Source organism: Thamnophis sirtalis, unplaced genomic scaffold, assembly GCF_051295495.1.
Source record: "Thamnophis sirtalis isolate CommonGarterSnake01/CBP01778 unplaced genomic scaffold, rThaSir2_p1.2 scaffold_9, whole genome shotgun sequence".
Classification (NCBI taxonomy): domain Eukaryota; kingdom Metazoa; phylum Chordata; class Lepidosauria; order Squamata; family Natricidae; genus Thamnophis; species Thamnophis sirtalis.
The window spans coordinates 6,509,968-6,520,829 of record NW_028261389.1 but is presented as its reverse complement, the minus strand read 5'-3'; the positions used below and the strand labels follow the sequence as shown (position 1 = coordinate 6,520,829).

The window sequence follows — 10,862 nt, the reverse complement described above, 5'->3', positions numbered from 1 at the left end:
ATAGTAACACCATGGCTGTTTCCCTCAGAGAGGAAGTGTGGTATAATGGTTAAGGTGAATAAAGAGATTAGATTTACCTCAGCTATGGAAACCATCTTTGTTCTGTCATTCTGTCTCAGCTGAACCTATCTCAGCACCTCTCTCCCCACTCAAAATTGCACAACTCTCCCCTAAAACATTATGTTACCTGGGTTCGCACAGCACCCCAAGCCTCTGTTAACAAACAATTGTGTGCTTTGGAATTAAACACCCAAGCCATGAATCCATATTATGCTTAACCGTATGAGGTTTTAACTCATGCAACTCACTAAGAATAGAATAGAATAACAGAGTTGGAAGGGACCTTTGGAGGTCTTCTAGTCCAACCCCCTGCTTAGGCAGGAAACACTACACCACTTCAGACAAATGGCTCTCCAACATCTTCTTAAAGACTTCCAGTGTTGGGGCATTCACAGCTTCTGGAGGCAAGTTGTTCCACTGATGAATTGTTCTAACTGTCAGGAAATTTCTCCTCAGTTCTAAGTTGCTTCTCTCCTTGATTAGTTTCCACCCATTGCTTCTTGTTCTACCCTCAGGTGCCTTGGAGAATAGCTTGACTCCCTCTTCTTTGTGGCAACCCCTGAGATATTGGAAGGCTGCTATCATGTCTCCCCCTAGTCCTTCCTTTCATTAAGAGCCAAGGTGGCGCAGTGGTTAAATGCAGCACTGCAGGCTACTGCTAGATCAGCAGGTCAGCGGTTCAAATCTCACCGGCTCAGGGTTGACTCAGCCTTCCATCCTTCCGAGGTGGGTAAAATGAGGACCCAGATTGTTGGGGGCAATATGCTGACTCTCTGTAAACCGCTTAGAGAGGCCTGAAAGGCCTATGAAGCAGTATATAAGTCTACTGCTATTGCTATTGCTATTGCTATTAAACTAGACATACCCAGTTTCTGGTTCACCATCACGGGACTAGTATATAATATAAAAGCAACCACTCCTCCCATCTAACACTAATGATATTATCCGAACTGTTTATATTTTAATGCAAAATACTCTGAGCTATTTTGGAAGACAGTATTGAAATGAAGCAAATAATAACATCTAATTCATTAGGCTTTAATTCAAGTGGCCTCAATGACTCTCTAAAAGGATGCAAATGACCAGTTGTCTGCAAGGAGTATCAATCCTTCCATTCAATACAATACAATAGCAGAGTTGGAAGGGACCTTGGAGGTCTTCTAGTCCAACCCCCTGCCTAGGCAGGAAACCCTATACCATTTCAGACAAATGGCTATCCAACATCTTCTTAAAGACTTCCAGTGTTGGGGCATTCACAACTTCTGGAGGCAAGTCATTCCACTGATTGATTGTTCTAACTGTCAGGAAATTTCTCCTCAGTTCTAAGTTGCTTCTCTCCTTGATTAGTTTCCACCCATTGCTTTTTGTTCTGCCCTCAGGTGCCTTGGAGAATAGCCCTCAGCTATTGGAACTCTGCTATCACAGGGGTGGAAAGAGTGATTTATCACTGTCTTCACATTTACAACCATCGCAGCATCCCCATGATCAAAATTTGGGTGCTTGGCAACTGGCATGCCTTTAGGATGGTTGCACTATCCCTAGATCATGTGATCCCTATTGGTAACTTTCGCAGCCATCTCCTGACCAGCAAAGTTATTGGGAGAAGTCAGATTCATTTAACGACCACATGATTCACTTAACAAGTGCAGTGATTTGCTTAGCCACCATAGCAAAAACAGAATAACAGAGTTGGAAGGGACCTTGGAGGTCTTCTAGTCCAACCCTCTCCTCAAGCAGGAAACCCTGTATCAATTCAGACCAATGGTGGTCCAATCTCTTCTTAAAAACCTCCAGTGTTGGCGTACCCACAATTTCTGGAGGCAAGTAGTTCCACTGATGAATTGTCCTAACTATCAGGGAATATCTCCTTAATTCTAGGTTGCATCTCTCCTTGATTAGTTTCCATCTGTTGCTTCTTGTCCTGCCTTCAGATGCTTTGGAAAATAAGTTGACCCCCTCTACTTTTTGGCAGCCCCTCAAATATTGTAATTCTGCTATCATGTCTCCCCTAGTCCTTCTTTTCATTAAATTAGACAAGCCCAATTCCCACAACTTCATCCGTTTTAGCCTCTAGTCCCCTAATCATCTTTGCTGCTCTTCTCTGCACTCTTTCTAGAGTCTCCATATATATTTTTTTATATTGTGATGACCAAAACAATATTCCAAATGTGTTCTTATCAAAGGATTAGATAGTGTTAGATAGTGTCATTGACATAACAAACATGAATTTGCAAAAACTCTAGGAGACAATGGAGGACAGGGGTCCTCTCATGCTCTGCTCCATGGGTTTGCCAAAAGTCAGATACAACTTAGCAACTGAACAACAGAAGTGTTACTTTTCCTGTTACAGGTTTAACTGTTTAACTGTTTATTAAATTTATAGGCTGCCCAATCCCTGAGGACTCCGGGCGGCTTACAGAAACAGAGATTAAAAGAAATTAAAAACAGATAAAACACGACAAATTTAAAAGACACAACATGCACCCAATCTAAGCGGGGCTGGACCTCAATCCAGAGGTCAACAGCCCCAGGCCTGCCGGAATAGCCAGGTCTTAATAGCTTTTCGGAAGGCCATGAGAGTGGGTAGGGTCCGGATCTCTGGGGGTAGCTCATTCCATAGGGCCGGAGCCCTATCTCTCCCCCAGTGGTGGGATTCAAATAATTTAACAACTGGTTCTCTGCCCTAATGACTATCTGGGTAGGCGGGGCTCAGTGGTCATGGGACTGGGTGGGCTTGGCCAACTCAAGGTCACTCAGGTCGATGGGCGCTTTGCCTTAGCTGTTATAATGTAATAAGGGTTAACTGGAGAGGCAGTTTCTGTAAGCAGGTCAATAAAGATGAGGCTAGAAACAACACCAGAATGTTTCCTTCCTGCCTTCCTTACAGGATTAGCCCTGTAAAGTGGAAAAAAACAAAAGGAGATTTCTCCCAACAACCGGTTCTCTGAACTACTTAGAAAGTTACCAACCGGTTCTCCTGAATAGGAACAAACTGGCTGAATCCCACCACTGCTCTCCCCCGCTCCCAAAATGGTGGACAACCAACTTTAAATTCCAGCCGTTATAATCCCGCCAAAAGGGATGCTTTATCTCTTATGCACTTTTGCTTTAAAGCGTTCCAGCTTCTTAATTATTTTAATTTTGTTATTAACCGAATTTAATTTTTTAAGAATGCATTAAAATAAATAAATGAAATCAAGTTAAGATAGAGCCAGGAGCCCAATGGGCAGAGCCGGATTTTCCTATAGGCTAACTAGGCTTCAGCCTAGGGCCTCAAGATCAAGAGGGGCCTACATTCAAATTGTTAGCAAAATTAAAATTACACTATTCTAAAAACAGTGAACACTAAAACACTGAACCGAAAATAGGGAGAAATTCTAGGCATATGACTAATAAACAAACATAAAAATGTATTGGTTAAGATCGTTCCAGCGCCGCGGCAGTTGGGGAGCCCGCCCACGTTCCCGGCACCGGCGGTCGGGCGAGAGGCGCGGCTGCTCCCAGTAGCCGCCCCGTCGACACGGAGCCCACCAGCGGCCAGGCAGGTGAGGGCGAGGGGGTCGAGCCAGGCAGCTGAACGCAACAGGGGAGGCGGCTGGCCTCGCTGCCTTTGCTGCAGAGCAGAGCCGCCCTCCCACTTAAAAATGGGAGGTGAAAGGGCCTCATAAGTGGAATTAGAGCCAAGGTGGCGCAGTGGTTAAATGCAGCACTGCAGGCTACTGCTAGATCAGCAGGTCAGCGGTTCAAATCTCACCGGCTCAGGGTTGACTCAGCCTTCCATCCTTCCGAGGTGGGTAAAATGAGGACCCAGATTGTTGGGGGCAATATGCTGACTCTCTGTAAACCGCTTAGAGAGGCCTGAAAGGCCTATGAAGCGGTATATAAGTCTACTGCTATTGCTATTGCTATAGCCTAGGGCCTCCATGTTGCTCATATACATTGATTTGTTCCACAGGCTAGTAACCTAGCAATATTTTTTCTTGCACATTCTTACTTAATGTTTGCATTTTATACTAATGGTGGCCCCATCCGCTGACATTTCCCTCCATAATGTGCAGCCCTGCGCTGGCAGTTAAATCAGTGAAATTTAACATAAAAGCAAGGTAAAACAATTAAACTGGAAGAATATTTGATTAAATTGTTCCCTGATTTATAGAGAAATAAATTGAAATGGAAAACTGGTGAACTTTTTTTCTTTTTCTTTTTTAACGGCCAGAATATTTTATGTCCCTTATCAAAGTCTACGAGTTCTTTGTGCTTCTCTGATTAAAATTGCTACTTCGGAGATATTCCTTCTGAGTTTTATTACACTTGCCTCTTATTTCCCCCCCCTCTCTTTCCTCCTCTAGAAGCATTTTGATCTATTTTCTTCTTCTATAGGCAGTGAAATATTGATTCCTTTGAAAGGATTGGACAAAATAATTGACTGAAGGAGATGATCAGCTGTTGAATCCCATTGTTCACACCTACGGCTTCATTGAAAGTTAGTTGACACTCCGGCAGTGAAAAATTAGATATTCACTCTGCTCCAGAATTCCCGTTGATCTAGAACTGTGCAACAAAAGATACTGATAGAAAAATTGAAAGAAAGATTCTCAGTTTCTCTCTCCGCCCTTAAGCAGGGGTGGGTGTCTGTCAGGGCTCAATATCTACCAAACGATGATACAGATTAACAGAGTTGGAAGGGAGCTTGTAGGTCATCTAGTCCAACCCCTTCCCAGCAGACACTATACCATTTTTAACACATGGCAGTCCAGGCTCTTCTTGAAAGCTTCCAGTGATGAAGCTCCCACAACTTCTGAAGGCAACTTCTGCTCCATTGGTTGATGGTTCTCCCTGTCAGGAAATTTCTTCTTATTTCTAAATTCAATCTCTCCTTGATCAGTTTCCATCCATTGTTCCTTATCTGGCCACTTTGGAAAATAGCTTGACCCCCTCAGAGTTGCAGCGAAAGCCGCATTGACCAGTGATACACCTGTCTGCAACCACTTTCAAACTCATTCTTGTTTAGAACAACAGCCCAAAGGGTTATGGGAACACGCTGGAAAAAAGAGTGTGAATAGAAGATAAGAGGGATTACTTCACTTCAGAAATACGTTCAGAAGACCCTTGCTGGATCTGGTTCAATGATCAGATGGTTATTCATTGTATGTGTGCTTTTAACATGGTACTGAGTGCCATTCCTAAATCCTTCTGAAGGATTTTGCTTCAGCTAAGCTACATTTTATTGCTTGCCTGTCTGTCTGTCTGCCTTGTGTGTCCGTCCGTCCATCCGTCCCTCCCTCCCTCCCTCCACCCAGTCCACTATTTCTCTGTCTCTAGCATCTATCCATCTGTTCATCTGTCTATTCATCTTTGCACCCATGCATCATTTCATCCATCATTTCATCCATCCATCATTTCATCCATCCATCCTTCCATCCATCCATCCTTCCATCCATCCATCCTTCCATCCATCCATCCATCCATCCATCCATCCATCCATCCAATCCACTATTTTTCTCTCTAGCATCTATCCATCTGTTCATCTGTCTATTCATCTTTGCACCCATCCATCATTTCATCCATCCATCCATCCATCCATCCATCCATCCATCCATCCATCCATCCATCCAATCCACTATTTTTCTGTCTCTAGCATCTATCCATCTGTTCATCTGTCTATTCATCTTTGCACCCATCCATCATTTCATCCATCCATCCATCCATCCATCCATCCATCCATCCATCCATCCATCCAATCCACTATTTTTCTGTCTCTAGCATCTATCCATCTGTTCATCTGTCTATTCATCTTTGCACCCATCCACCATTTCATCCTCTCATTTAATCCATCATTTGATCCATCCATCTATCCCATTATTTCTACCTCAGGCATCTATGCATTGGTTCATCTGTCCAGCTCTCCATCGATCTTTGTCCATCCATCCATCCATCCATCCATCCATCCATCCATCTCTTTCTCTCTCTTCTCTCTCTCTCTTCTATTTGAATCGTCATCTCACTCTACTAGAACTTCAGAAATAACAAAACAACCCCATAACAGCATAACAATTATAGGACAATGCGATCTATTACAATATAATTACACATAGTAGCTTTTACCAGCTTCTGGAGGACCATGGAAATGGAGAAAAGTGGGAGCCACCCTGCATTTGAGTAGGTGGGAGGATTGCGGTCAAGTCATCCTAAAGGAGGAGAGCCCTGGCAGAGTACCTACTATCACACCCTTCCCTGACATAACTCACCCACCAGCAACCAACTCAACTCCTTTAGGAAAAATGTAAAGTGATACTACTAAGATTGTGCAATACACATGTGGACCATTGCATTTTAAACCACTTTTCTGTGCCTTAATATAGGCACATTTTTTAAAAACGTGGCTGTCCTCAAAATTCACCTAGTCTAGTTCTAGTCTCTAGTTGCTTGCTTTACATGCTTTGAGGCCAGATGTGGATTCAGTTATGCTGTGGCAGCTGCTTGGCTCCCCACACCTGTTCTAGTGGTTTATTTTAGGCTTTTCTAAGTTTGTGGCTTTCAAGACATATGAGAGGGTATAGAATTTGCAGGGTGCTGATTACCAGCTGAAACCAGTCAGATCATGCCTGCCTATATCAAACCAGTTTTACAAAGTTCTATCGATATATTGGCTCAAGAGTTAAAGACCCTTTGTTTGTCAGCTGGAAAGCTGACAAGCCAGGTTTGAGACCTGGAATGGGACGAGCCCCAGTTCCTGGCTCCAGCTCCTGCCTGCCTTGCAGTTCGAAAGCCTGTGAATGTGAGAAGATAAATAGATACCCCTTCAATGGGAAGATAATAGTGCTCCATGTGCCTTTGGCGTATAGCCATGTTGACCACATGACCACGGACGTATCTTCGGACAACTCTAGCTCCCTTGGCTAAGAAATGGAGATGAACACCGCCCCCTAGAGTTGGACACGACCGGTCAGGGGAAACCTTTAGATTTATAGATCTAATTTTTCATATTTGCTTGCCTTCATATGTATCATTCAAGACAGCCAGGATGGTTCAGTGGTGAAGGTGTTGGAGTAGGAGTGGGAAAACCCTGATTTAGATCTAGTCTCAGGCATGAATGCTCCCTTGGTGATTTTGGGCCTTCCACTTCGGTCCCATTATCTCAAAGGATTATTGTATGGAGAAATGTAAGTGTTCTAACTCAGGTTTCTTTAGCAAGCAAGAAGCAAAGTCTTGGTCCCTGCAAAACCTCTTTTATTTACACAACTGTGAATTCCTTTCATTCACAGTCAGCAAGGCTTAGCAAACAGTCTTTCCAAGGAATGTTTATCCACACGAACCTTATCTCATTTGGAGTGCTGCCAGGTAACGAGTTTCCAAACGCAGGGCAAGGCAAAGCTTATAATCACAACCAGAACTTTCCACTCTTGACATGGCTGAATGAATGAATCATTTCCTACAAAAATCCCACTTCCCATTCTTTCCTCTTTTGTTTCCTATGGGAGAGGTCAATCACCTCCAAGGTATAGCTTTACTCTTAAGTCGACCTTGCTTTCTTAGTTCTTGACTTCTGGCCGCTCTTTGCTTGCACACTCTGGGAACAGGCTCCAGCTGTTCCTCTGCCTCGCTGCTGTCTAGTTCCCTCTCTCCCTCCAAGGCAGAGCCCTCATCTGAGCTTTCCTCAGCCCCCAGGACTGGCCCATGTTCCTCCCCCCAAATCTCCTTACTGTCCGAGTAATGCGAGTTGCATTAGCATCCTTCAGTCTCAAAAGAGACTGGGGAATTCTGGGAGTTGAAGTCCACAAGTCTTACTCAGTTTTGACACCCCCGCCATAGTCTTTTGAGACTGAAGGATGACAATGCAACTCACCGTGACAGATATTTGGTTGTTGGATATCCGCCCCCCCCCAAAATGATGGTATTTATTTACATAGAAATGATTTTAGATGTAGATCTTATGAATTTGCACAAGAGCTTTGCAGATTTCGCACGACGCGAGATGGCAGACCACCGTAAAAGGAACACGTGACATTTTAGCACAGGGATGGGCAACAGGAATTCTGGGAGTTGAAGTTCACAGGTCGTACGGTTGCTATAAGTTGCCTTCTCTTGCCCCTATGGATTGACAGTAATTTTGATGCATGCGAACTCCTCAGATTGGGGAGAATTGAATACGCTCTGAATTTAAATACAACTTGGCCCCAGTTTAGCCTTTATAGCTTGTCACGTACTTAAAAGAGAGAAAATGAACCTGCAGTTGTTGACAGTAAATGTGGTGGTGTTTACACAATATAATGAGGACTTACTTCCTTGTATCATCATAGCAGAGTGGGCATTTGTAAGCACCAAGAATACTATACCAGAAACTCAAATGTTGATACACCTAAACCAGGGGTTGTAATCTGTTTTTATTTTAAAAAGTCACCTAGAATTCCAGTCCCACTGTCAAATAGACCTTAGTAATAGCAGTGAAATTTATATACCACTCCACAGTGCTTTACAACCCTTCTTAAGCTGTTTTCAAGAGTCAGCCTAAGGCCTCCAACAATAGGATGGAAGGATGGAAGCCTGAGTCAGCCTTGAATCATGAGAATCGAACTGCTATTTATATATTTATCGAATAACTATATATATATTTGCTGATGCTTTGTTTGAACTAGATTTGTATATCTGTGATTGGATGACCTATTTAGGTGCCATACACTAAAAAAAAGCCAGCAGCACATTGTTTGAATTCAGTTACATACACCATTCAAGGACCAAGTTAGGAATAGATTGTCATAGAAAAAAAATCTATATGGTTGTTAGGAGCTGAGAATAACTTGATTGCATATTGTGCGTCCGTCCGTCCGTCCGTCCATCCATCCATCCATCCATCCATCCATCCATCCATCCATCCATCCATCCATCCATCCATCCATCCATCCATTGATCCTACGATCCTACGATCCATCGATCCACTCATCCAAGCATCCATCCAAGCATCCATCCAAGCATCCATCCAAGCATCCATCCAAGCATCCATCCATCCATCCACCCACCCATCCATCCATCCATCCATCCAAGAATTCATCCATCCATCCATCCATCCATCCATCCATCCATCCATCCATCCATCCATCCATCCCAGCATCCATCCCAGCATCCATCCAAGCATCCATCCATCTAAGCATCCATCCATCCAAGCATCCATTCATCCATTCATCCATTCATCCATTCATCCATTCATCCATTCATCCATTCATCCATTCATCCATTCATCCATTCATCCATTCATTCATCCATCCAAGCATCCATCCAAGCATCCATCCAAGCATCCATCCAAGCATCCATCCAAGCATCCATCCATCCATCCACCCACCCATCCATCCATCCATCCATCCAAGAATTCATCCATCCATCCATCCATCCATCCATCCATCCATCCATCCATCCATCCCAGCATCCATCCCAGCATCCATCCAAGCATCCATCCATCTAAGCATCCATCCATCCAAGCATCCATTCATCCATTCATCCATTCATCCATTCATCCATTCATCCATTCATCCATTCATCCATTCATCCATTCATCCATTCATCCATTCATCCATTCATTCATCCATCCAAGCATCCATCCAAGCATCCATCCAAGCATCCATCCAAGCATCCATCCAAGCATCCATCCAAGCATCCATCCATCCATCCATCCATCCATCCATCCATCCATCCATCCATCCATCCATCCAAGCATCCACCCATCCAAGCACCCATCCATCCAAGCATCCATCCAAGCATCCATCCATCCAAGCATCCAGCCATCCACCCATCAATGAATCCATCAATCAATTGATCCATCCATCCACCCATCCAAGCATCCACCCAAGCATCCACCCAAGCATTCATCCAAGCATCCATCCACCCATCCAAGCATCCCACCCATCCAAGCATCCATCCATCCAAGCATCCATCCATCCATCCAAGCATCCATCCATCCATCCATCCATCCATCCATCCATCCAAGCATCCATCCATCCATCCATCCATCCATCCAAGCATCCATCCATCCATCCAAGCATCCATCCATCCAAGCATCCATCCATCCACCCACCCACCCACCCATCCGTCCAGTTGGACTAGAAGACCTCCAAATTCCCTTCCAATTATATTATTCTATGTTCTAATATGGTCATGGAGAAGAAGCAGAATGATGAAGATAAGGCACAAAACATGTATCCAGTGATTCTTTCTTTCCTTTTGTCTTCTAATCCTTGGCACTCTATCTGTGAGGACAGAGAATATCCAAGGACATTTCCAGATGTCCCGTTCATTCCATAGCATATTGATTTTATTCTCTCAACCTTCCTCCCACCTGGTACCCTCCAACCATGTGAAGCTTCAACTGTTGGCAGGGACTAGTGAGGTTGGCAGTACACATACAACTAGATGATGCCAAGCTGGGAAAGCGGATTTCTGGGATCTGATGGAGGAACTGCTTTTGTTCTGGTTTTCAGCATTGTTCAGAAGTTTTATTTGGGAACCGAGCCCTGAGATGACTTGGCTGGATTGGTGAGTTGAAATCCATCTCCCTTTGTGGCTGGCATGATTTGGTCTTCCACAGTTGTTACCAGAGACTCAAAGAAAAGCTCAGTTAATATCCATGAAGAGGAAGAATCGACTATCCCAAATCAGGAAATAATAAGAAATAGAAAGAAAGTGAAATGTTTGGAAAGAAACTATGGAATTATCTGGTGGAATGAAGCTGAGGAGATGTTGGGTGATCCATTGTGAGGAGGTTTGTGGCCTGAGAAAACAAAAGTGCAAGAAGATCCAAGTATTAGTTGGGG

At 43.9% G+C, this 10,862-nt stretch overlaps 1 protein-coding gene across 1 annotated transcript; it reads left to right on the top strand.

The window, feature by feature from the left end:
* Positions 1 to 5,423: 5,423 nt before the first annotated feature.
* Positions 5,424 to 10,571, top strand: LOC148044029 (uncharacterized). Its single transcript, XM_087722528.1, has 4 exons — positions 5,424 to 5,815; positions 9,007 to 9,174; positions 9,282 to 9,645; positions 10,530 to 10,571. Exons 1-4 carry the CDS (start codon positions 5,424 to 5,426, stop codon positions 10,569 to 10,571), a joined length of 966 nt encoding a protein of 321 aa, XP_087578654.1.
* The last annotated feature ends 291 nt before the right edge of the window (positions 10,572 to 10,862 follow it).